The following is a 26266-nucleotide window of genomic DNA, read 5'->3' on the forward strand; positions in this document are numbered from 1 at the left end:
CACTAGTATGTGACAGAGATGATGGTTCTAGGCCTTCTGAGGCTAGGGTTTTTTGTTTGTTTGTTTGTTTTTTAAGATTTATTAATTTATTTTAAGGATGGAAGGGCAGGGAAGGGGACAGAAGAAGACGGAGAGAATCTCAAGAGGACTCAGCACTGAACACAGAGCCTGACCTGGGGTTCAATCCCTCCACCCTGAGATCCTGTCCTGAGCTGAAATCAAGAGTCAGGTGCTTAACTGACTGAGCCACCCAGATGCCCCTGAAGCTAGGTCTTGTGTTTTTTGGTGGTTTTTTTTTTTTTTTTTTTTTTTAAGATTTTATTTATTTGACAGAGAGAGACACATTGAGAGAGAGGGAACACAAGTAGGGGCAGTGGGAGAGGGAGAAGCAGGTTTCCCACAGAGCAGGGAGCCTGATGCGGGGCATGATCCCCAAATCCTGGGATCATGACCGGAGCCAAGGCAGACACTCAACAACTCAGCCACCCAGGCGCCCCGGGGCTAGAAGACGGCTTACAAAGCCTTACAACTTCTGCTTGGCAGTCTTGAACCACTCACTCCTGAGCTTTTTTTTTTTCTCAGAATCCAGCTGCCGTGCTATGAAAAGCCGAGACCCCATGAAGAGGCCATGTGTAGCTGCCTCAGCCGAACTTCCAGCTGATAGCCAATGTCCACTGCCAGCTACATGAGGGAGCCATTTTGGACTTCCAGCCCATCTAGTCTTCAGATGACTCTAGCCCCAGCTGACATCCAACTGTGACATGAGACCCCACACAGAACCACCTGGCTGAGCCCAGCCAGCTCACAGGTCTATGGAAGGTAAGAACATATAAATACGGATAATACACTGTTCTGTCAAGACTCGAGGTTCTAGGGGGGTTCGGCAGTCCACAGAGGCACAAGGCACTGTAGTGTGAGAGATCACTTCTAGGCTCTCCCGCTATAGGGCTAGGGAGATGGGATGGGACACTGGGCTCCCCTAGAGTTTTCTCCTTGATTTCTATCTGTCCATAAGCATCACTTGTTCCCCTTGCTCCTGTCCTCCAACAGGCAAATATTAGGAATAACATTTTCCGTGGGGTGTGGAGAAGAGAGCCACAGCTATCGAGCGGGTAAATTAAATCCGGGTAGAGTAGAAGAACAAGAACAGCATTTCGGTCTGAAATCCAAATTATAGTTTCTAGTCTAACTTTATACTGGTTATAAAGTTATTTTCATCCCAGGCATTGGTGGCTGTGTTTTTAATTGTTCAGAAAACTCAAAGGGAAAAAGGTATAAAATTAGGTTTCTTCTTCAGTCCCCAATAAGCAACACCTTTCCCTTTTCCTAGGCTAGAAAGCAGTGAATTTTTAATTTTTAGAAAATTGCACTCTGCCGCACCCTCTAAAACAGTCAAGTTTTTGTTACAGTTTTCTGTTGCAACATCTCTAAGATGCCCCTTGTTTTCATTTTCGCAGTCCCTGTCCTAGCTTCCATCCTCCTGCCCAAGTTTCAGTCTCCGGTCTGCCTCTCCTCACCCCTCCACCACCCCCGCACCCTCATCCATGTGCTGTGACAGGCTTCTACCCAACATTTAGCATGCTACTCCCCTTGCTTAAAGACCTTACCTACTGCCTTGGGTCCAGCTCAAGGCCCTCCACAATAAGTAGTTTATTATATAGCTCATAGCCCATTGAGCTAAGCTTCCAAACTCAGTGACCTCATAAGACAAATTTTACTTCACACCAGACTCACTCCTGCCTCTTTTCTTGTTCTAGTTATCTAGTTATCTTCTTTACAGTATATGAGTCCCTCTCCCTTTTTGGAATTCCCCTAGTCTCTTAGGAAGCAGGAATCGCAGGGTTTATGACTGATGATTCCTTCACTGGTCTCACTTTCCAACTTACCCCCAAATTCTAATTCTTTTGAGGACATGTTCCCTAGTTTTTGGCTCAGTCAACATGATTGAACTTGTGATCTCTATGTAAAGAGCCAGTGAAATCTTGTGATCTTGATGGAATCAGAGAAAGACCAAGGAACTATTACTTATTGTGCCTGGTTCTCGCTAAGTACTTTATATATGTCGTTAATTTGTTAAGTTTCTGGGTATAACAGTGCTACTGTCCTCTTTTTTTTGAAGAGGAAGCTGAAATTTAGGTAAAGTAACTTTCTTAAGGTCACCCAGCTAGTAAGTGAAGAGGCAGAGCTTGAAGTCAAGACACTGACCAGTCTGAGCTTCTAAGTACTATATGAAACCACTTCCTAAGGTATTTTTGAGGGGGCTAGGGGATTTTTTAAACAAGTTTTTCCTCCTCTACTACCCAAAGATATTTACTGATACCATTTTATTAAATTTTCTTCATGAGCATATTTGTATACACACATGCATACCTTTTTACTAACGATCACGCTCTTTGTATATACAACCATATTCTGTTTCACTTAATACAGTACAGCTTTTTCCCATGCCATTATGCATCAATATTGCTTTTTTACGGAACTGCAGAAATTATACAATACAATACAATATGCCCCTTCCCAAAGTGCAACTTTGGCTTGGGGTATGAAAAGCTATCAAGAGGACTTTAAACGTTAAGATGATAACAGTGAGATCTTAAATAATGTTCATGATTTCATGAGAGACAACAGGAGAGGCCCAAAGAAAAGGGTCGTTCTCTCTTACTATGGATGACTGGGAATCCCTAAGCAGAAAGCCTTCCAGAACCTGATGGGGAAGGAAGACTAGCATTTCCTGACCATCTCTGGCCATGTACCAGACCTTGTGCCAGATAGTTCCAAAGAAGTTTTTCCTTGCTTTTTCTAGTACCTTGTGATTACAGGCATTTTCACCCCACCTAAGGGAAGGGAAAGGCAGGCTAACATAGTGCAGGCCACATGGGCACCGAGATATTGGAGTCTAAGGTCTTCCTTCTCTTAGAGAGGGCGGTTTCAGATGAAAGAGAAAACAGATGAAGAATAGCAAGAAAAAGCTGAATGAGTCAGCTGACGTTACAAAAAAACAGCTGACAGGAATTTTGAACACCAAGGAAAGGAACAATGAAGCCGAGAGAAAATGGGGCTCCTTGTGGTTCAGTCTGGCAGCGGCGGGAGGAGGGGAGGCAGAGTTGAGGGAGGGGTTGGTCGGCTTTGCAAAGTAGTCCCCACAAAGAAAAAGACCCCGTTCTTCCAAGAGCCCGAAAGGGGGCTAACGGGCAGTCTTGGAGTGCAGGCCAGAAAGCAAGTAACACGAAGAGGAATCCTAGCTCTAGTGAGGGCCCGTTACAGGTCAGAGAGGAGCGTGGAGCAGAGAACATCTGGAGGTTCAGGCTGCAGACCTGTGCCAAGGTGCCTGAGTAACACAGCAGGAAGTGTGCTGGATTGCGGCGGAGAGAAGAAATGCTGGAAGAGAAGAGGTGGAGAGTCTGGGCTCAGAGCCTGACTCTCCCGATCCTTTCCTTCTCTTGAACTCTTTCGGGACAGTCGCAGAAAGGTAACTGCTGATGAGCTTCCTTGATGTGCAAGGATGTGGGAGACCCTGGCTGAGGCTTTCTCTTAGGTGGGGAGAGGCTGCTCTTCCACCGTGACACGGGGAACCACGGTGCTATGGACCAGACGAGAGTCAGAACGCCTCCACATTTGATGGTCAGGCCAACGCTCGGTTGGCGGGGGCCCCTTGTGGAATTCATTTCTTGGCCGGAAATCCCTGCTTCAGACCTTGGAAGACAGGAGGGAGGCTCAGCAAGCCTGGCGGCTGCTCTTTGGGTTTGGCAAACTCAAGATTTTTCCAGCGCCTTGTGTTCAGTGAAACCGAAAATGTGTTTGGCTAGAAACCCTTCTCTAATTTTTAAACCCCTGAGCATTTTTTACATAAATTTGATACACATGTTTTTTGTCTTATTTTTTATTTAGCTCATCAAATCGAATTAGGAGCTACAATGATGAAGGGAACAATGCTGATTTCCAAGATTTTGGAGCCTTTTTTTCTTAGAACTAAATCGCATTTTCTCCCCAACTGTTAAAATTACCAGACTGAGCTGGATTTGAAATTTAGAACCCAAATGTGAAATGAAGATCCATGCTTGGCAAAGATGAGGCATAGCAGGGGAATGTTTTTAGGAAGTCACAGTTAGAAAGCCAGGGTAGGCGTGGGGTGCGGGGTGAGGGACGCAGGCAGGAAAGGAGGCCATTCTTCACTAGACGGTTTAGCTCAATTTACCTGGCTTTCCGAGCTCCCCCAAAGAGGCCAATTTGCCATGTAGCTAGTGTTAGACTTAATCACTAGCACCCAAGGAAGAGGAGCTTCTACCCCAAGACAGGGGATGAGGGGTCTCTTGTACCCCTCCACAGTAGCCAATTCCAACTGCTCCTCCTCTTCTAACCTCCCTCCCTCTTTCCTGGTTCTGGCTAAGCCCTCTCCATCTGGAAGCCCTTAACATGTACAACAATTTTAATCTTGTGCAAAGGAATCTTCGGGTCTACACTACATACCCATTAAGCTAAATTATACGTGCACAATCTTATTTTGCACAATTCTGTCTGGCTGAGATTGGCACACACCAAAGGCTATTACTGTCTTTCCCAATTACTTTTTCTAGTACGCCATCATTTTCTACAGCTTTAGTCTGAGGCCAACAGTATTTCTCTGAGAAACTTAAGCCACTGAGGTCCCAGGATAAAGATTCTCTTCAGAGCCCCTCGAACCTATACTCAGAGGGTCCCTTAGACATTGTTCAGAGACATTTCTTAGAACTGAGCTTCTCTCCCTTACAGACCCTCATCAAATTAGACAGACCTGGGTACAAGTACCATCTTGTTATTTCATGACCGTACAACTGTGGGAGTCATAACTGGGGGAGTTATTTCACTTCTTTGCAGCTCAGTTTCCCCAACTGCAAAATGGGGAAATACGCATATGGACGTGCTAGGGTGGTTGTGAGGATCAAATGAGATACTGTGTACAGAAAACACATTAAGTTGTCTGAGCCAGACTAAGTAGTCAGCCTGTTATGTTACTTGTTATTACAAAAACTATATCTTATTGAACTCTACACCTTTTCTAAGGGCACTTACATTTCTCCAGAGGTGGGCAGTTTCCTTTGAAACACCCCACCCACCTGTCCAGTCCCTCACCAAGGGACTCAGTTGGTTGACTGAGTTGGTTGGATTCAACCAACTCAGGTCCCTGCAAACCAGCATCACTCTAGACAGGAGATCAACCGACTGGGCTTCCTCCTCAGTCCCCAGGGGGTCTCCCATGCGCCCCCAAGTTTTCAACCCACAGTCTCTTCTCTGGAGCCACGGCAATAGAGTGATCAGAGGATCTCTAATCGAACTGGGCAGAAATCATTCTCCTTCAAACCAAACCACACCTCTTCTCACTTCATTTTTTTATTTTTTAATTTTTTTTAAGATTTTATTTATTCATTTGACAGACAGAGATCACAAGCAGGCAGAGAGGCAGGCAGAGAGAGAGGAAGGGAAGCAGGCTCCCCGCCAAGCAGAGAGCCCGACGTGGGGCTCGATCCCAGGACCCTGGGATCATGACCTGAGCCGAAGGCAGAGGCTTCAACCCACTGAGCCACCCAGGCGCCCCCTCTTCTCACTTTATATAGAAAGCATAGGTGTGTGTGGAAGGAGATGAGAAGGTTTTCACTCCGCTTTAAGAAGCAAAATGGTTAATTAGTGCTTTCTGAGGACTCCCCCGCTGCCCTCGCCACCAAAAACATGAGTCACACTTCATCTGTCCCTTTTGCAAAGTAGAAAGACGATGGCACCATTTAATAGGTCTGATAAATGCCTCTCTCTCAAGGGGGGGGCATACATAGAGTCCACGAGTCCAGTATTTATTGCTTTCCTGCAGCCAAGAGTAGTTTTAGCAATAATTCGTGGATCCTGAGGTTGGCCAGAATAGAAGGATCAGGAATCCAGAAGCTTCTGGGGCACCCTGGATGTTTTATGTCGTATTGTCCTCATCATGCAGAATTGCTGGGAGGCCTAAAACAAAGACATCTACGGGCTCTGATGAAGTTATTATTCCCACCAGGCTGATCTCATTTGAAATCCTGGGTGATATCGGGAAAGGTGTGTGTCTTCTAGGCCTTTTACCTACTAGATATTGTCCCCTCTGTGACTTCCAGAACTCTTCCGGCTACATGTATTTTAAATGCCAGCATCAGCAACAAAGACTCCAAAAGAACCACCCCCCCTGCTCACAGCCCTGCCAAAGGGGTGGGCCTACATGGCTGTTGTGCCCACCGAGGGCTCTGGGGTAGACAAGCTGGAGGGGCAATTCGTGGGCTGGGAAGTCACTTGTGGCCTGGTATAAAAAGGGAGCTGGGCCAGTGAGATTCCTCTCTGGCAATCAGGAATCGGGAGAGTGAAGGACTGGGCAGACTGACAGCAGAGACAAATGGAACATGACTCGCCACAGTAAGGGCACAACACCCCCATGAAGGTACAGACTCCCACTGCTGAGGCTCTCTGGGAGTGCCTTGATTCCAGAACCCCCCTCCCATAAAGCCTGGCTGGTAAGGTTCTTCCTGTGTTCACCATAAACATCTCTTCTACTATAGTTATAATAAACACCTCCTCTTCTGAGTTAGCGTGAATGGATTTTGGTTTCCTCCAACAAAAAGAGCCTTCAATAAAACAGCATCTATGCTTGGGAAGAACACGCAGATGGAGCTATGTTTAAACATTCTGGGCAATTCCGGGGCAAGGCACTGCTTTTAAAGGTAATTAGACAGAATGCGAACACCATTGGTTCCTGACTCACCTCTCCCTGGCTCCCCTCCATTGTAAAAATTGGAAAAGCTGGAGCTCTCTCCCTCAACCTTCCTTGCAGCCCCGGGAGGTCATGTGACACAGTTCTGGCCAACGAGATGCAAGTGCACAAGGGAGTCTTTGTTGGGACAGACGAGCTGCCTGCCTCCTCCTTCCTGCCTTGCATGGAAATGCTACACTTGGAGCAGCTGCCACCATCTTGCAACCCTGAAGTGAAAGGCAGCGAAGCCGGGATGCCAGTCCAGGTACACTGGAGGGCATGCACCCACAGTGGCTGTCACCAAGCTCTAGCCTGTCTGCTATAAAAAAAAAAAAAAAAAAATGGACCCTTAACCTACTACTACTTAGATTTCTCTACAACTTAGAACCAAAACGTTTTCTAAAGATACACCCTGAAACAGAACTTGACATTGTTTCCTCTATCATATGAAACACAGGTTGTTGGCTTTTTCTAACATTAGTTTTAGGTAAGGAAAAAAAAATTTTTTTTAACCAAAAAGTTGACAACTTCTTTTCCAATTAACTTCTGTAAACATCAGCTCAATGATACGGATTCTATAGGCAACTAAAATCAAAGCAGGGATAAGGTATATATATGAACAACGATGTGGTAAGGCAGAAAGTGGAAGATGATAAAAGGCATAGACCTGCAGGACGACATTACCTCTGGTCAGGGAAGGGAGAAATCAGGGAAGTCTCCACAGGAGACTTTGGATGTTTGGAGATGGGGAGGAAAGGCATTCTAGTCGGAACAGTCTAAGCAACTCTGGGAAACTGAAGATTGTGCACAGGAAGGACACAGCAAGTTCTTTCTGGCTCGTTTGGGGGAACAAAGATCAGATTTTTGCTCCAGAAGTCAGACCAAATTATAACATGCCTCAAATGCCAACCGAAGGAGTCTGGGCTCTATTCTTATAGGCATGGGGTGAATTGAAGGTTTCGGAACAAACAGGAGTCAGAGAAACTTATTTGGGAACACCTGCCTGATAAAATGTGGGATGGACTGAGAAGGCAGGAATGCCACGAGGGGGCTGTGCAGCGCCCCGGGCAGGGAATGAGGAGGGTGGGAGCCAGGACAGTCAAAGTGCGAATGGAGCGGGGGTAAAAGGAACACGGCACAAGTCTCTGTGACATAAGCCAGCTACTGTCTGCAGGTAGGCGCGAGTCATGGCAGGAGTCACGCAGACCATTGTTTATTGCACAAAACAGAAACAGAAACTTCATACCATACCTCTGGAGCTGAAGACAGGAATGGTTTTATGTAGATGTTGGAGTCATGCACCTTCAGGTCATGGTCCCCAAGTCCCCTGGTCACTCCAATAGTTGCCATTACTCGGGCCTAGGGTATAAGCAGAGGGTCATCAGAAACACTCCCACAGACTGAGAAAGCACTCCTGTCACAATGTAGCTTCCGCGGGTGAAGAGAAGCAATCACTTTCCAATTCCTTCTGTCCCTCTCCATGTCCCCTGCTACTAACTTCTGTGGGTAGCTGTTTCCAAGGAAGGGCTCACCAAGATCACTCATGAACTTAAGGAGTGGTTGTGCTACCAATTATCCTAAGTTTAATGAGTTGCTGCTGTTTCTTTTCATCCTTCTTTTGTAGAGACTGGAAGGAAGGGTATCCGGGAAACTAAATCCAACATGTGTGATGTCTACAGCTACTGAAATAAGTTTCAATCCAATGCGATCTGTCCATCCATCCATCTGTCGGTCAATGATATTCCCACTCAACAAGAATTCACTGAACACACCAGCCATGTTTCCAGTTCCTGCTAGGCACTACTGAGAGATGTAAAAAACTGAGTGGCAGCTCCCACCCTCCCAAAGCTCACATAATGTACTTCATGGCTAGAGAAAAGAAACTCTTTGCAACTCCCCAACCTGGCCTTCTAAGATCCCCACGAATTCCCTCTGGGTAGAAAGGAGCAAAATGTCACTTTGTTATAACTATAGAGAGAGCTCAGGGTTGAGACCTGATCACCTGTGCTTTCTCTAAACAGTTTTGGTTTCCCAAAGCTTTAAGGAAATAATACTATTATACTAATGCCTACGTAGTCAGCCTAAATATCTCCCGGGATGCCATAGTTTTGACTTAGCCAAACATTTACTGAGCACCTACTATGTGCAGAAGTCATGCTGTGGGGACAAATATCTAAGGACTTGTCCCTAATAAAAAGGAACTTGTGAAGGGAGATAAAATATGTAAAATATGGCCGAGTGCTGAAAGACACAGCACCATGGGTTATAGGAGTTCAGAGGAGGCAAACATTCTGCTGAGAAAGTTTCCTGGAGGTGGTGGCATGACAATTTTGTGCAGAAGGATGGGTAGCGTTGAGCCAGGGAAGCAGAGAGGGATGGAGTGAAAGTCATTCTTGACAGAATGGAGCCCAGTGGCCCAACACTGGGACCATCAGTAATAAACCCAGGGTAGAGTCATGGTGCCAAGACCTGGGCTTGAATCCTCACTCTACTCTTTGGGTAGTAAGAGTAAAGTAAGAGTAAACTTGTAAAGGCTAAAAAACAGTACAATCTAAAACATTACCAGCATTTTCATCCTGTTTTCCTGAAAAGGCTATGGATTTTGGAGCTGGTTTCAGATGAGAAGATGGGCAGGTATGCATTAAAGTGGAAATGAAACCATGACATATTTTTTTAAAGGCAAGACAAAGGGGATAAAATGGAGGCATGTGATATGAAGCCTGGGGACCTTCGGTCAGGCAGGCTGCAGAAACTCTCTGGTCCGCTGGGGAGCTGGACCGGGTCCCTACTGGCTAAGAAGTGTTCAACTCAAAGCTTGAAAATTCCGAATCCGCGGCGGCCCTTCTGCTCTCCCCGCTGCAATGGCAGCTCCTCTGGCTGGAAAAGCACAGGTGGGCGTTTCGTCTAAAGAAATCTGATGTTTCTGCTAGTTACTGAACTTGTTTACAAAGTATGTAGGTGTAACCCACACAAATCCTTAAAAGCACTGGCAGGAATCAAATGAGCAGCTGTGGTTGTGGCGGTCTCCGAAACTTCTGGGTAGGTGTATGCAGACAAGGAAGAGAAACCCCCACGCAGGCGCTCGACAGGACTGACGTGATGCAGCCGTCAAGATTTCGCAAGAAATCGTGGATCCCCTGACAGGGGTCTCGTGCTGCTTCACCACGGAGCAAGCCCGGAACAGACGGGAGCCACACCGGCTTTTAAGTAGGCCGTCAGGTACGACGACAGGACCTGCCAGCTGCCTCTCACAGAACTGTCACGCCCTAATTAACTGAAACGCTTGGGGAACATGATGTCCAGGTGAAATGAACGTTGGCTGAACTGGGAAAGCCCCTGGCTCCTTCACCTCTTCTTCTGACCATCTTATCTTCTAAGACCACATGCGTCCATCTTCCTCTGGCATGGGGGAAAGGATACCGTACGTAACAGAAAAGGGTATTGAATCCTGACGCCTTTATGGAAGGCCGGCCGTGTGTCGGGGACCAGGCTGGGCAGGTGCTAGGGATACAAAGGGAACAGGAGGGAGCGCTGAGCTTACCGGAACTCACTGGGTATGGGAGGGTCCTATTGAGACTCCCAGCCCCACAAAGCACTGCCGCTAGAGGCACAGGTCACAGGGCTGAGAGACATGCAGTAATGGTACCCAGCCTCCTGACGGGCACACGCAACACTGTCGGGAACAGAGTCCCTTCCCGTCGTGATTCTCAATCAGGGATGGCCCATTACCATGAACAGGGAAAGTTCATTCAAAAAACGCTCTCTCTGTGAATCAGACGTTTGTGTTTCATGTCCCTCCACGGAATCCTCCTTGCACTGAAATCACGGCTACACTGAGCCCAAACGTGAACCCGTGTGCTCTCCCACACATGCACGTTCAGAGGCCCAAGCATGTACGTGCACACACACACACAAACACGCTCAGGTTCTGGCCATAAAGGCAGCCTTCAGTTTTATTATGAGTCACTTCCTCCTCCAAAAAACTATCAGATATTGGAAAAAAATTCAGCTGAAGATTTTCTTAATGTGAGCACATTTTTCACTTATAACAGGAGCTCTCAGCACAGAGTCTGAAGTGCATTCGTGTTCAGAGGAAGAATGCAATGACTCAGAGCTGTTTGTTCTTACTGGGAAACTGTTTCAAAGCTTCCCCTCATCTCTGGTCCAGGACGGCCACCTCCTCCAGCCTCAGCTCCCAGATCCAGACAGCCTTCCTGTGCTGCACCACGCGCCTGCCGCTCAGGGTGTGGTTCCAACTGGGGCGCTGGGAGCTCGTGACCAAGGAGCCTTGCTAGCTCGGCCAGGGCTCTGGTCCACGGGATCCTAGGGCTTCATCATGGTCGAGCTTGAACATTCTAGAAGCTGGGAAGCGGCCATGGCTCCACATATCCTACACCCCTGCTGGGCTGGCTGTGGGACTCTGCGGAAGCCGATTTCTCCTCAGAGTCTCAGCGGCCTCGTCTGCCAAATGGACCTAACACCACGGGCTTGGCCTGCCTCGTGGCTTGTCAGACACACAGGGAGATGAACTATGTGTATGCGTTCGTGGTTAAACGCTATAAAAATGTCCCCAGATAGAGCTGAGAAATGGAATGTTATTTTCATCAACTGGACTTTTGTCCCTCATGCTCACCACTCACCTCCCCGCTCCCTAACCCCTGCCGCTCCTCAGACCCTCCTGACAGGAGGCCTGAAGGAGGATGGAAGGCGGTATTCTTTCAAGCTGTCAGGGCTGTAAAATGCCAGGCTGCTGAGTGGGGCGTGGGGACCGCCACGGGCGGTGCGGGGACGGAGCCTGGCTCTCTCGGTCCGGGGGGAGTGCCCATGCCTACCTTCTTGCCTTCTCCATATATAAGGGGAAACTTCAAGTCATCATCCTCAATGGTTTTGTATGCCCTGTAGGGGGATAAACAACATTTTAAAAAAGAGGTTTGCACTCAATTAGTGACCCGCCGCCCCGACACAGGCGGCTGGGTAGTTCATTTTCCCGGATGCTCCATCACTCACCACGCTGCCAATCTCCCTGCGCACGGAGTTATTTTTCCTCCGGAACTGTGTATGGGGACACATAATTAACCAACAAGAAGCTATCGACTCTCTGCTCGCTTGCAGAGGGAGAAAATAAGGCAGCTACTCAGACATAGCAATAAGAAGGGGGGAGGTGGGTTTTGTCCTCAGCCTCTGTGCCTGCACTCTATGAAACGGCCCGGCAGCAGTGACAAGGGTCCTGTCATGAGTGCAAAGCTGAGAAACAGCAGAGCTCAGAGACGGATGCAGAGCGGGACTGCCCCACGAGCTGGTTCTGACCCTCGAGGGTTGTTTACACCAAAGCAGCCTCGTACTGGGTTGGCTGGAGAAGGAATACTTAGAGCCTGTTTGACCTCGGTGTGACATTCAAGGCTGGCAGAAAATTCTGTTTCACAATAGCTATTAAATGGCCATTTGACACACGTTAAGAAAATGCAGTTTATGCTTCAGTGGTTTATTCTAGACGTGGCTGTCCAGATGCCACCGCATATACCGCAAGGCCCGGCCAGGCTACCAGGAGAGGGAGAACGAAGTCTACGTCTTGCCATTTTGCTCATCAGGAGTGAAAAAACAAACGAGCTGCAAAGGGCATCTAATTACTAACTAACTGTATCACCTGGGCAAGAAGCTCCACCTTTTCTGGTCTCAGTTTCCTTAGCTGTAAAATGAGGATAATCACATAGGCTGTAACGAGCTTAGCACGGAGCCTAGAAAGCACTCATTCAGTGCAGCTATTACTACTATTCAACAGATAACGAATACTTGGCCCACCAGCTCCCCTCTCTACAAAATGGGGACAGCCCTGCCTATTCACCACCTTTCAAAGAGGGATCAGGGTCACTCGGTAAAACCTGGGGTGGCTTCTACAAGGTGAGGCGCTAGACGCAAGATGCTTCTCTAAAATAACGTCTGCTGAGGGCAAGAAGAAAACGAATTTGTGATACAGGCTCCCAGGCTTGGATATATATAGGCAACTTGGGAATGAAATTGAAATCAAATTTATGGACGTTCTCGATACACAAAAGAACAGAACCCAATTCAAGGAGAGTTCAACCCCAAAGCTAACACAGGGACACCCTTATTTTCTGGGAAATTATTGAGGTTAGTGGTTCCTTCCCAAGGGATCCGTGAAGGTTGGGCACCAGGTGTGCCGGGGCTCCCGGTTCAGCCCTGGGCGAGCGGGTGAGCCTCCCTGAGCTGAGGATCCTCATTAATCAGCGAGAGGAAAACCAAGACTTACTCTCGGGACTGAGGATGAAGAAGGCCTAAAGACCATGCCAAGCGTTGGAAGTCTTTAGCATGGTGCCTGGCACAGGCTGAGAGCTTCATAAATGGCAGTTGCTCATACTGCCATCAAGTGGGCCCAGAGGTACTCTAGGAATTCAATTTAAAAAAAAAAAAAAAAAAAAAAAGAACTGTACGATTTCCTTTCCCCCCCATCTACCAAATTAACACGAGGTAGAAATAACCACTTTGATGTTTTTACAGTCACATGAACTATTTAAAACGTGATGGTATACAAGTCATTTGGGGGAACACACAGAGTGATTATTAGAATACACTCAGCTTGGGGAATGAATGAATTTTTAGACCAGGAGTTCTCAATCCCGCCTGCCCATGGAATCACCTGGGAGAGCCTTTAAAAATCTAGACACCCAGGTCACAGCTCAGAACAATTAAATCTGAACCTCTGGGGATGACAGCCAGGCACTGGGGTTTTTTTAAGCTACCAGGGGATTCCATTGTGCAGTCAAAATTGAGAACCCCCACTGCAGACCAAGGGTCATTTGCTAATATTGAAGATCAGCTGATCAACCAGCTTGACCCTAAAGATGACAGACCATGTGGCTCAAGGGACAGGAGGGACATGGCCTGAGAAAATCTCTGAGGTGGGCATGATCAGGGCTTGGGGATGGTAGGCAGGGATGTGTGAAGAGGAGAGGAGAGGCCAGACTCAGAGAAGAGGACACAGAGGGGATGGGACCAGGAGGGGGACTGGGGCCTAAAGACCGAGGCACAGGAGTCGGGGATTAAATGGGAAGCAGGAGGCAGCAACTCTAATACCACGGACTGGGAATTACTTAGAGCTCAGGAGAGATGGGCTAAGAGCACTCTTAACAGGCTTGAAAGGCAGCCAGAGAGCTGTTCTCAGATCCTCTGAAAGCCCAGGCCATCAAATTCTCTCAGGGCAGAGACCCTCAGGAACATGAAGTCTGTGTGACCACAGCTCTGAAAGACAAACACTTCCTTTGGAGTTGTCACCTACAGCATCCAGGGCAAATTCTAATATTTTAGTTGCTATTTTTTCCATCCTCCCAAACAACAGAAATATTAAAAACGAAAGGACAACTTTGAAAAAGGTTTATTCTGTTCCTGCCATCGTTGGTTTCCAGTCATGTAAGAGCCCTCTCCCCTGCTGTCACCAACAAATGACAAGGGTGAGTAACTATAAAGAGGTTCAACATGCTCTCCCTCCCAGTCCTTCTGTGTCCTAAGCACAGGTACCAGATAAAGCAGGTGGACTTCCTTTCCCAGTTAAAATCTGGACTAATACAGAACAAAACACTCTAGAGTAACGTGAGTAAACTCGTAACTTGATTAAAGTCTATCTACATGAGCTAAAACCACGACAAGCAGCTCTGACTCACCGAACACCCACATGCCACACACTGGGCTTGGGGCTGGCTTACTGTGTCTCAAAAGGTCTCCTAAGTTCTGCAGTGTTCTACCGGACAGGTGAGGAGACTGAGGCTCCAAGAGGTTAAGTAACTTTCCCAGGACCACACAGCATCTTAGTGGCCTGAAGCTAGACTCAAACCTTCCCAGAAAACACATCTAAGAAAGGGGACGTCAGGGCTCAGCTCTCACGATCTCTCATTCTAGCTGAAAAACCTGCAATGAGACCATTGTTCCCTGCCTACCAGTGGGAGAAAGGCAGGCACTGGACGATGAAAAGGTGTCTTTGGCCAAAGAGGAAAAGGAATTTTCTGTGTGAGCAGAAAAACAAAAGGTGATCATGTGGGGACAAACCAGAGGCTGTGTCACTACACGGTCCACAGGGAAGATGGCAGGAAGTCAGGGAAGCACCCTCATGTGCCCACCAGACATTTCACCACGGCCACAGAGCCTGCCGGAGCCCTCTCCCCACGGACAGTGGGCTTCCTGCAAACGTGTGTCTGCAGTCTGCAGGTGAGGGGGCCACCCCTGTCCATACCCATCTGAAAGCCCTCCTGCTGTTCAAATTGCATTCTAGTCCATGCCCAGGCTGTCCGCTTGACTCTCTCTCCCCTTCCAGCTCAGCCTTGGCTGCCACCTCCTCTGCTGGGGGACACAAGAGAAGGACAACGGTTTGCAGCTGGAGCTCCACGAGAGGGAGTTACTTGATTCATAGAAAATATCTCTTCCTTCGTATCAGATCCCATGATTTTACAAATCCTGATTCAATTTAAAAACTCCAAGAATCAATTACTCACTAGATTTTACAATAATATAACTGACCAGAGATCATATTTAAATAATTACTTGATACAAGAAAGCAAAACTGAAAGGCTTAGGAAAGATTTTCAGAATAAATCTTATTTGGGGTCAATCCTTAATGAATATTTATGAGGCCAACTGACAGAAGAATGAGAAAAAAAAAATCAAGGCTTAAAAAGGGCTCAGTTAAAGGGCTTTCCCTAAGTGGAGGCAAGTTTCATTAAGCAAAGAAGTTTCCATTAAAATTTTTTTGAAAAATGATGGCTTCCCTTACAATGTGGATTTTGCAAAGCTGGAAAGCCAAAGAAGGCATCACTGGTCCAGACCTATGGGAAGGAAAAACTCAGCACTGAGACCGAGAGACCACTAAGCCAGCTGTGTCCCAAGCATGGGAGTCCCTCCAATACCAACACGCCTCCTAGGAGTCCCTGGCCTCTGTCATGGAATGGACTGCTCTGGAAGTCATTGTCCTGGGAGCTCGGCAGCACGCAGCAGCATCTGATTCTGTTGGAGAACAAGCCTGGGAAATTCTTTCTTAAACCCCTCAGTTAGCCACTGGTGTATCTCCAAGTCCTCTGATTTCTAAGGCAAGAGGGAGGCCCTGACTGCTCCCATTTCACTCCTCCCTCTAGAATGAGGCTTGCTGCCACCGAGTCGGTCCTTCCACCTGCTCACAAAAGCCCGGATGCTCTCCCATCCTCCCTGATGACTTTGGTCGAGTGGCTTCCACTCTTTCCTGTACTGTTAGACTCAGTAATTTTAGATGTGTGGATGATGCTTCTGGAATCCTGACTTCCTAACTCCCAACCTACTTACTTCCTGGTAACCTTCTATATGGCTCCCCAGCACCCTGGTCATGTGGGCTGCACCAAGGCATCCTCTCCATGGAGCTTCCTGCTGCGAGCCGTCCCTCCTCTCCCTCTCTTGCTGAGGCTCCCAGGCCACTTCCGCTCCTCTGTCCCAGCACTCTACCTCCCTCCGGGCCATACACGTTCATCCGCCAGCCGCCATCATTCATGACAGTTCTTTTGCATCCTTCTTTTGCTGGCAGCCTAAACTTCCTCATCCACTTTACCTTCTAGTAAGAGGGAAACACAAAAGGAACTCAGGGTTTTGTCTGCCGCCGTCCTACCAAATATGGTCAGCTCTACCTTCCCAACAGGTCCAGAACCTTTGCTGCTGCCACCGTCTCTGGCCCACACCATGGTGATCGCCTCACTGGGCCTGCCTGCAATTATTGGGGTAAGAGCAGACAGTGCCAGGACCTGGATGAAGTGGTGAAGGTTCTGGAAACTGCTCGGTTTTGTCCTTTATCTCTATTCTCAGAGCAACCAGAGTAATTATTTTAAAATGTCAGAGAGCGTCATTACCCTGTTCAAACCCCCCAATGATTTCCCCATCATACTCTAAATAAAAGCCAAATAATGAAATGACCTTCTTTAACATTGCTCCCCTCCCCCAACTTTCCCCTTCCCCTTCTTGGTTTTATTTTTGGGCTTGTCATCTACCCCACCTAATACTTAAAGTGTTTTACTTCCTTGTGTTTATTTTCTCTATTGTTCCCCCACAACCCTGGCCCCAGAGAAGTTCCATGAGGACAGACACTCTCATTTTGCCCCCTGTGGTATCCCCGGTATTTAAAAGAGGGCCCAGTGTGTAGCAGGTGCTCCAGAAATATCTGACTGTGTGAGCAAATCAGCGAATGCCCATGATCCCGGGCAGCGCCTTTATTCTGCCCTTCTGTATTTTCTCGTCCTGCACATGTCCACAAAACAAACACAGAGCGCCTTCCGAGCCTCTCTGCCTGCTCTCTGGGCTGCTGGGGTGCTGCCTGTGACTCGCCCACCTGCGGGCATGTCCCTTGGCCGCCTCCAGTCTCGGCTGGCTCTGTGCTGCTCTCTGCAACCTTTGAGACACATTCTCTGGACATCTGAGCTCAAGAGGTCCCTGTACGGCCACATGGACAGCTATTTTAGCTTGCCCCCTCCTGATGGGCAGCTATTGTAAGACTCTTCCAGGATGAACACATCTCATCCACGGCCAGTTCCATAATTGTTTGCAGAGAAAGGTTTGCCTGTATTTTCGGTCTGGCCGAGCAGCCTGCTAGCCAACTCCCACAACCATTTCTCTCTTTTAATTCACAAGCCTCACTCTTCAGCTTAACATTCCCCATTGGACAACAAGGCCCTCTGTGATCTGATCTTCACATGCTGCTCTGACCTCCTTTATCCCTCCACTAGGTTCCTCCAATGCCAGCCTGCTCGCTGTCCCTCGACCGTGCCCCGGGGCCGCATTGTTCCCTCTGCCGGGGCCCTTCTTCTGCTGGGTCCCCCAAACCGCCTCCCACACATCCCTCAGCCTTCTCTGAACTGCTCCCGGCTATCATGCTGTGGCTCTTCACAGTGTTTCCACAGCGCAATCTCAAGCTATCCGTTCTTTATCTAATTTTGTTTACTTCTTTCTAGCCTCCCAGCCCCAGGACATTCAGTCTGTCTATTCGCTGCTCTGGCCTCCTGTCTACACGGTGGAAGCACACTGTGGATGTGAAGCTGGTCTGAGCTACTGGGATGAACAAGCCTTCCTCCTCCGCACGCAGGCCTCCTCCAAAGACATCACAAAGTCCCGGCTTCCCCACTCATCTTGCCTTCACGGTAGGCCTTTTTACAGCTGAAATTCAGGGCCAAGTCCATCAGGGATACCTTGGACTGGTGTATATCTCTTTACATTAGAATTTTAGGTTCACCTTTAGCACCAATATGCAGCAGTACATAGTCATAAAGTTATGAAAAAGCACTTATGATCCTCTTGCCTATTATTTCTCCCGATGATTCCTAAGTTCCACCTCCAGAATAACAGGAGTTTTTTTTTGGTCACGGGATTCCCCAGGGTCTACAGTGTTACCCAGACACATTTCTTCCATATTAGCTTGCTAAAGCAAATTTCCCACTAAGAAAATTCTTCTGTGCCTCTGCCAGATTTCTCCATTCCCAGCCAGAGCCCCCACTCGGACATCGGACCCACAGGCCAGGAACCCAAAGTTCACACTTTGGCACGGTCCACGTACATCACTTCCCATGGTCTTCTTTCTCGCCCAGATCAGGACTTTTAATTAGAAAGAGGGACAGAAATACCACTCATTTCCCGAAGTCATGGTTCCCTTAGCAATACTTCAAAGTCATTTAAGAAGAACATGACCCCTCTGGGACTGCCTAATCCCAACAATCCACTTGTATGACTCCAAAGACACACGCCAGTGAGTCACATTCTTCTATTAGCTGACCTCTCACCACGGCCCAGGATGCCTGTCCTCCCCTGGGAAGCAGAGTTCCTAGATCCTCCCTTCCTCCTGCTGGGGTCTGGTAGAGAACGTCAGGCCTGGAATCAGGGGTTTTGAAGTCGCAGCTCAGTCTTTAAGTGACCTTGGCCAAATCCCTCAACCTCACTGAATGTGCTTCTTCAGCTGGACTCTGCAGGGGAAGCTGCAAGGGCTGAATGCAAAGATGCCTGAGAAGTCCTCTGTGAAGGAGAAGGTCCTGTTTCAGTCAACTGTGGCCCTAGGGCCCTTCTTCTTTCTTCACTGCTTGGGTATCGCACAGATAACTGGGGAGCACGGGCCAGAATACAGTACATCCCCATGGGAAAACTGCTTCTTGCTGAACACCCAAGACGCCCCAATTCATACTTTCCTACTGGTGCTAATGATAACAAAGCACAAAGAACAGCGCCTGCGCAACTTTATTCAGAGAGGTCCACTGTTCTGCTCGAAAGTGATGAATCAGAGACTCAGATACCTCAGAGCTAATAATCTTCAGGGGATGCTTTGGGCTTGGTCTCCAATAGGCATAAAGGGAGCATTTTCCTCCCCCTCAGTGAGAAGCTGAGTGCCCCTTCAGGGAGGAAGGTAAAAGCCACAGGAAGTCTCATTTTGCTCCCAGCAAAAACCAAGTCTTAGACAGGGGCACACCACATGGGGGTTGAGCACGTCTGGCTGGAGGATGGTGGGCAGAAGCGTCTAGGTCTTTGGTCCCCACTTCTGCTTCCTACAACCAATCTCAACAAGAACTTGAATCCCAGGAGGCTGGGGAGGAAACACCACCTAGGCCTGGCTGGCCAGCGGCAGACACATGCCTGGAGCCCAGATGCCACTCATGGCTTTTAAGAGCTTGGCACAACCCCAATTCAGCAATTCACGGAATCAGCAGAGGCTCTCCCCTGCCTCGCCTTTCTCCACGCCCACCCTGCCCAGACCTTCCTGGAAAAAGCAACACAGAGCTGGCCATCACCTCATGCTTCCTTTTCCCTGCCAGCCATCTGTATTTCCAAAGGAATCAAACCCAAAGCCACAGAGCAGTAAATGGAGGCTGCTTCCTGCTCCTTGAGGAGGCCCTGCACAGGGCAACCCACTCTCCCTCTTCACCGTAAGAGTATCCATGTGTTTCCTGTAAAGCAACACAAGAATATTTTGTCTTTTATTAGCGCTTACTCTTATTTTTTTAGTATCTTCTTTCAAGAGGCCTTTTGGTCCTGGTTTCAAAGACTTACGGTTAAGAAATCGCCAGAAATTTCTTAAATTTATCTCTGGGTCAAATCTTAATACGCTGGGAAAATGTCACTAAATTGTCAGGGAGGAGGATCTGAGCAAGCTTAATGAACTCAGGCTCAAGTCAGAAATCTGGAACAAGGATGCGAGACAGCCGTTGTGGCCCCTGGGTGAGCTGGAAAAGGCTGAGAAGTATCCTGTATCTACCAGGTGGCTTGAGGGTTCAGAATTCTCCTTTAAGATATTTCTGGGCAGAGCCAACATCTCTGCCACAGAAGTGCCATTGCACAGCAGGCCTCAGTTACTTGTAAATCTACATTTGGGGGAACAGGGTCATATTGTGATGCTTTGAGTTCCTGGATTCCGTGCTAGCAGTTGTCATCAATTGATATCTTGATTACGTGAGAAAGTTCCTCGTGGGGCCAAGGCTCTACAAACAAATGATACCTTGTGTTCCCCTTTTAGTCCTTGGAGCCTTAAGTTATTTGAGGCCTGGAGGCCCTGAGCTACATACAAGTTGATATTCTTGGGCTAATACAGTACAATAGTCTGAATTCAACCTCAAATAATAAGCCTGAATTGTAAAAGCGTGATTAGTATTTGGTGATCTAATTTGGAGGTATAATGCTGTCTAGCTTGCATATATCTGGCTGTCTCTAATGAGACAAACAAATGAAAGGGAGAATCTTCTGGCTATCTCTCCGGAAAACCTTTTTTCCTTAATGGGGCTCAAGCTCTGTTTCCTGACATTGCAGTTATCCTTGAGGAAATCACCCAACTAACAGACCCGGAATCCCTGGGGAAATGCCTACCTCTTTGCTCCCCATCACCGGCATGTCCGAACCAGATCCTGCCTAGAATTCTGGAAGCAGTAATCATTCTTCTAATCTGGCCTAGAGACTCCTCTTCCTCACACTGGGTCTGTGCAGGACAGCACAAGGCATCAGAGCTTGCTCTCACTGCACGAGGCCCATGCTCCTGGGGAAAGTCCGCTGGCTTAGAGCAGGTCTTGTTAACGCATTTCAGGAAGCAACATTTACCCTTCCTGTGTTATACACACGCAGACTTTTTCTCCTTACACTACTTAATTTGTTCAAAATGCTTATCTCCATACACTAAACTGCTTTCACAATCTACTAAAGGGCCCCTTCCCACAGCTGAAAATTTGGGTAAAGGAAAAGGACCTGATTCTAGTAGCTCCAAATCAGGAGCTCATTTCTGGACTAGATGAGAGGAATGGGCTCTACTAGAATCCTTCATGAATGTTTACTGAGCACCTACCAAGTGCCAGACACTGGCACAGGTGCTGGGAATGTAGAGTTAAATAATATAAATGAAGTAAATGTCGTCCCTTAACACTGAGGCCCAAGGTTAGGAATGGAAAAGAACTCACACAGAAGAAGATGCTTTGAGTCAGTCTTTCAGAAATGTAACTGGTCATGTGTGTTTGCAAAACAGAACCAGTACTATTTCAGGATAAGTCATTCTAGATGACTTTGAGGGAAATTTCAGATTTAGAAATGATTTCTGACTCAGGATCCACTTGGTGTGCATTAGCACTTGGCTAGGAGAACTTTGTACTCTAATCAATAACATTTAGATCTCCCAGAGGTATGAATCACAGATCCTTATTTTATGAGCACACGACATGGAATGATTTCTGCTTTCTCAGGGACCATCTATTCTGAAACGAACATGAATTTCATTGACACTGGCCTTTATATTGTATGAAACCAAGTCAATACATACAAATCAAGAAGTAACCAAAATGGACCCCATCTCCATGAATGGTGATGAGAAAATAGCAGATAGAGTGTTCCCTGCAAAGAGGGTTTTACTGCAGTCCAGTTTCTCTGGCTCACAAAGCTTCTGTCTCTTTAGACATACGGGTATTTGTACATGGGAGCACCAAGCCCTGCAGTGTTCTCACGGGGAAACCACACACACACACCAGGACTTCGTTCGAGTATCTTTGAACTGGCCACATCACCTGGGGCAGAGCTCAGGTATCTCAAAGTAGGCATTAGTTAGTGCTTTTCCAAGTCTTCTGTTTTAGCCTAAAAAACCATGAGAATTTTGCATAATAATCATATATATAACATTTATTTCAACACAGAAAAATATCCTCTCCTACCCCCAAAATCTTCAGTTGAAATCCTCAGTCTTCTGGAATCTTCTGTTGACCTTCACATGACTTGAGTCTCAGGGTAAGAAGCACAGGCCTGGGCAATGGCTGCCGATCTTTACCAATGGAAAGAACACCATAATCTTGGCTCCAACACCAAGTTGGCTCCACTGTTTCAGACGATGGGTGGGGAAAGGCAACAACTGACTTAACCACTGTTAAATCTTCTGCTGCCACCTTGGCCTGAACATTCACAGAAGTTCTAACACACCCATCACTTGTTGCATAATCTTCTTTCTTCTGGAGACTGTTCTAAGCACTTATATCTTTTAAATTTATGTAATTATTTTTTTAAAGATCTTATTTATTTGAGAGAGAGAATGCACAAGTACACAAGCAGGGGGAGCTGGCAGAGGGAGAGGGAGAAGCAGGCTCCCCGCTGAGCAAGAAGCCTGATGCAGGACTTGATCCTAGCACCCTGGGATCATGACCTGAGCCGAAGGCAGACGTTTAAACCACCTGAACCACCCAGGTGCCTCAAAACTTATGCAATTGCAAACAAGTTTGCAAGACAGATATTAACATTAACCAAAAGAAGAAAATGGAGGTCACACACGTTGGAAATAGAGGTCAAGCTCACTTCCAGGTCTGCCCCAAAGTGCACTGGGTTCTCTGCCATCCTTGAAGAGCAATGAATATGTGGCAAATGCCATAAATGTAATGATATCCAATAAAATTGCTTAATTACTAATCCTCATTATCAGGGAAAATCATACAAATTTTTAAAAAGTCAACCCCCCAACCTCCCAGGTTTTTAAAGTAGTAGGTCACACAGAAGGTTAAACATACCACCTCCTTAAGCTTTTTCTTCTCTTGCCAATATGATGGATGTTCAAGATCACTGTAGAATTAAGTCTAACCTGAGGCTGAGCTTTCAAATTGTTCTGTTGACAGTAAATTGCAGATTTTAGATCTTCACACTTTGGTGCCCAGTTTTTCATAGGGTGATTCAAGGCCATGTAAAAGGATTAGGTAAATCTGGGGAGGGAGTGTCACTTATTCAGGATGAACCGGAGTAAGAAACCAGCAAGTCGGATGCCCTGGGAGCATGGTCCTAACTATTCCATGTATTTATAGGCTGTCTGGGGCCTGGACTATCCAGGTTATTGGCATAAGCATCAAGAAGGAAGAGAGACACTCAACTCTGACCCACTGTAGGCACCGACCATCTCCCATCTTCCACTGTCAGTCCAGTCCACGACCCTTCCTGCACAGAGTCCTTGGCCCACACAAGTGGACAAGCAAGTTCCCATGCAACAGCAGGAGGAAAACCGGGGGCCAGAAGTCACAAATCTAATAAAAAGCCCAGGCTGGGGGGGGGGGAAAGCCTATCTCGTGTTCTTTAACCCACCATTTCTGCTAGCAGTTACTCAGCGCCATGGTAAAAATCTCTAAGGCTGCCCAAAGCCAATGTTCAAGGATGTACAAGAATCACCTGAGAGCTTTTTTTTTTTTTTTTAAATACAGATTCCAGGACCTCAGGGATTCTAGAATGCTTTTAATAATCACTCCAGAAGAAAAAGCTTCACTGTGTGTAAATATTCCTCTGCCCCTTTCGGTATGGGCTTGTCCTATACCGCACTGTAAGCACTGTGAGGGTGGAGATTGTTTTCATCTTCTTTTTGTCTCCAGCGCCCAACACAACATGTTACTGAAGGAGGAATGGTTAAAACATCCACTTTATGTGACAAAGATGAAGCCCGGTGCTCTGTCCTCTAAGATCCTGAGCACAGCAATGTACTGCATTAGATTGAACCTGGGTGATGGACAAAGCCGGCTCAGTCCGAGTGGAATCGGAAGCCAGACTTGGTAGAGTACTACTGCTTTTACCAGCACAAGGTGAGGAACAGAAAAAGGAATGTATTGCCATGATTTCCAGTTCTTACAGAAAGAAGCGTGTTTAGTTCTTCAGCAAGGCACAGACGTAAACCCGATCCTTGCTCTGACTGATTCCTGTCTGAAGCTCAAGGGAACGCGGCGGCAGGGTTCAGAATGGTGCTGGTCCTCCCACTCTGCCAAGCGGATTCCTGGGGTAAGTCCAGAACTCAGAGGCTTCCAACTAGCACCTCAGCTGAATCTGACAACGACGGCTCCCAGCCCTGGTGGGTGAGCACTGGCATGGGCTTGTCAGCTTGAAACCAGGGACACTGACTTTCTGCTCGGAAGCCTTGTGGGGAGGGAAGGGGTGGCAGAGAGAAGGAAAACACTTTATCAAGCTCTGCGGAGAGTGAAATTTTAGAACTAGGAACGCAGGTTGGACACAGGAAAATGTTTCCTTGGCAGGGTGGTTAAGTACCTGGGAATTTGGTGGAGTGTTGTAGCACTCACTTCTCTGGAATTTCCTTAAAAATAGGATCTTATAAATAGGCTGAGGATTGGACCATATGTCCTTCTAAATATACTGTCAGCTCCATATTTCGGCCGTGCTGTGTGTCATTTTCATACTTTACAGAGGTGCAGAGCTCTTAAGAGTGGGAAAATCAGACGCTAGTTCATGCCATCCTAGCACTGCATTCAAAGCTCCCCCTGTGTTGACTTAAATCTACTTCCCTAGATCACTGGGTCCCTTCACTACCCACCCCTGCCCACACCCTCTGGCCTGCGTCTGCATGTCACTTACATCTGACGATCACTTGCAATGTTGTCTAGCTGACACACAGCAATACAGGGCGTTCCTAAGTTTAATACCCTGAAACCCTTCTGTCCTGCTTGGCAAATACTGACTGTCCCAAGCCCCCACCCCCACCCCCTTGCCCTTTTCTGGTGCTCTGGACCCTCCCCTGGAATCCCTCTAGTGTGGTAAATAAAGGGTTAATGCCTGGCACAGCAAGGAACTTCTGGGACAAAGAGGGGCCCTACTCCTCAGTGCTGACTATTTCAGGTATTACCTCTGGCTTCCACAACCCCAACTCACATCTTATTTTCATCCCTCCTGCTTTTCACTTGTGCTGTTCCCTCTCTTCTGACTGTCCTTCCCTTTGGCCCTCAACCCTCTTAAACCTCTCTTATTTCAGACTTCTGGTTCAAACACACCTTTCCCCAGCCTAATTCCAATCTTAAAAACCACCACCTCCAAAAGGTTATGGACATTGGGGAGGGTATGTGCTTTGGTGAGTGCTGTGAAGTGTGTAAACCTGGCGATTCACAGACCTGTATCCCTGGGGATAAAAATATATGTTTATAAAAAATAAAAAAATTAAAAAACAAAAACAAAAACAAAAAAAACCACCACCCCCACGGAATGTCCCCTCAAGGCCGTTTGTAAATAAGCTCTATATTCTGTCTTGCTTTAGTTATTTTTGCACAAATTCCAACAGATCTACCTCCCTTGCTCTTGAGAATGTAAGAATAGATTTACAGGTAAAGTGGTATTGCTCAGTACTTTTCCAGACAGCTGTTTCCTGGGCCAGCTGGTCATCCCTATGAAGCAAACGCAGTCCTATCTGGCAAGGCCCCTCCTATGCGAGGGCGCGCTTTGGCTTCTGAGCAGCCTGGTATCCCAGCACCCTGGGTATGGCTCAGGAGAGCTATAGGGAACCTTAAATAGTTCAGCACCCAGAACTCAAAAACAGATGTAGAGCCAATGGATAGACCAGAAAATCCCATAAAAACTACAAAAGAGACTTCAAATAAAACAGAAAACACCCTACCCATCAGTACCCAGGGGAGAGAGGTTTCCAGATTGTGCTGAGCATGTCTCTTCCCCCAGACAACAGCCCCACCTTCTCTGTGCTCACCTGCCACAGCGCCTGTGGGACAGGCCTGCCAGGTAAAAGCAGGCAGCACACCTGGACCTTCCATCAGTCTCTTGCTTCTCTAAACTGCCTTCCTTTTACTTTTTGGTTTCTAGCCTCCCACTACTTTGAAAAACAAGCAACTCAACCCCTCTTCGGCTGTGGACCTCCTGAGGCAAGGATCAAACCTTGCCGACCACCGCACACCCCAGAGTATCCAATGATTAGATTACTGGGCACCTAGAGCACTGCTGACATGGCAGACTGTGTTGAACACACATGACCATACCAGCTCATGACATCCTATTATTAGATACTGTCATGAATCCCACCAACACGTGGGAAAACCAGAGTGACATGATTTGTCCAAGCCACACGTGGGGACTGACCCAGCCAGGAAGTCTAGCTCCATACCCCTGTTCTTAACTACAGCTCGATGTCTAACAGGCAGCAGACAGACAGTAAAGGTTTGCCATATATACAGACAAGGGCCTGTCTGCCCTGGGGGTCCTTGGTTAAAAGGACACTAGCTATTTTCACAGGGATTTATGCAAGCCCTT

The 26266-nt window shown here is 47.4% G+C and overlaps 1 protein-coding gene and 1 long non-coding RNA gene across 2 annotated transcripts in view; one reads left to right on the plus strand and one right to left on the minus strand.

The window, feature by feature from the left end:
• The window catches only part of PPM1H (protein phosphatase, Mg2+/Mn2+ dependent 1H), a 257080-nt gene that overhangs the window by 34428 nt on the left and 196386 nt on the right, over positions 1-26266 (minus strand). The window contains exons 7-8 of the mRNA XM_044228930.1: positions 11575-11638; positions 7994-8101 (exon numbers count right to left, since the gene is read on the minus strand). Of these exons, the coding sequence (XP_044084865.1) occupies positions 7994-8101; positions 11575-11638 (172 nt within the window). The remainder of the gene's footprint in view (positions 1-7993; positions 8102-11574; positions 11639-26266) is intronic.
• On the plus strand, positions 588-9482 carry LOC122892433. The gene is made up of 3 exons (XR_006381404.1): positions 588-819; positions 6824-7007; positions 8367-9482. It is a non-coding gene; the product is annotated as an uncharacterized LOC122892433 (long non-coding RNA).

Source organism: Neovison vison, chromosome 12 (genome assembly GCF_020171115.1).
Source record: "Neovison vison isolate M4711 chromosome 12, ASM_NN_V1, whole genome shotgun sequence".
Lineage (NCBI taxonomy): Eukaryota > Metazoa > Chordata > Mammalia > Carnivora > Mustelidae > Neogale > Neogale vison.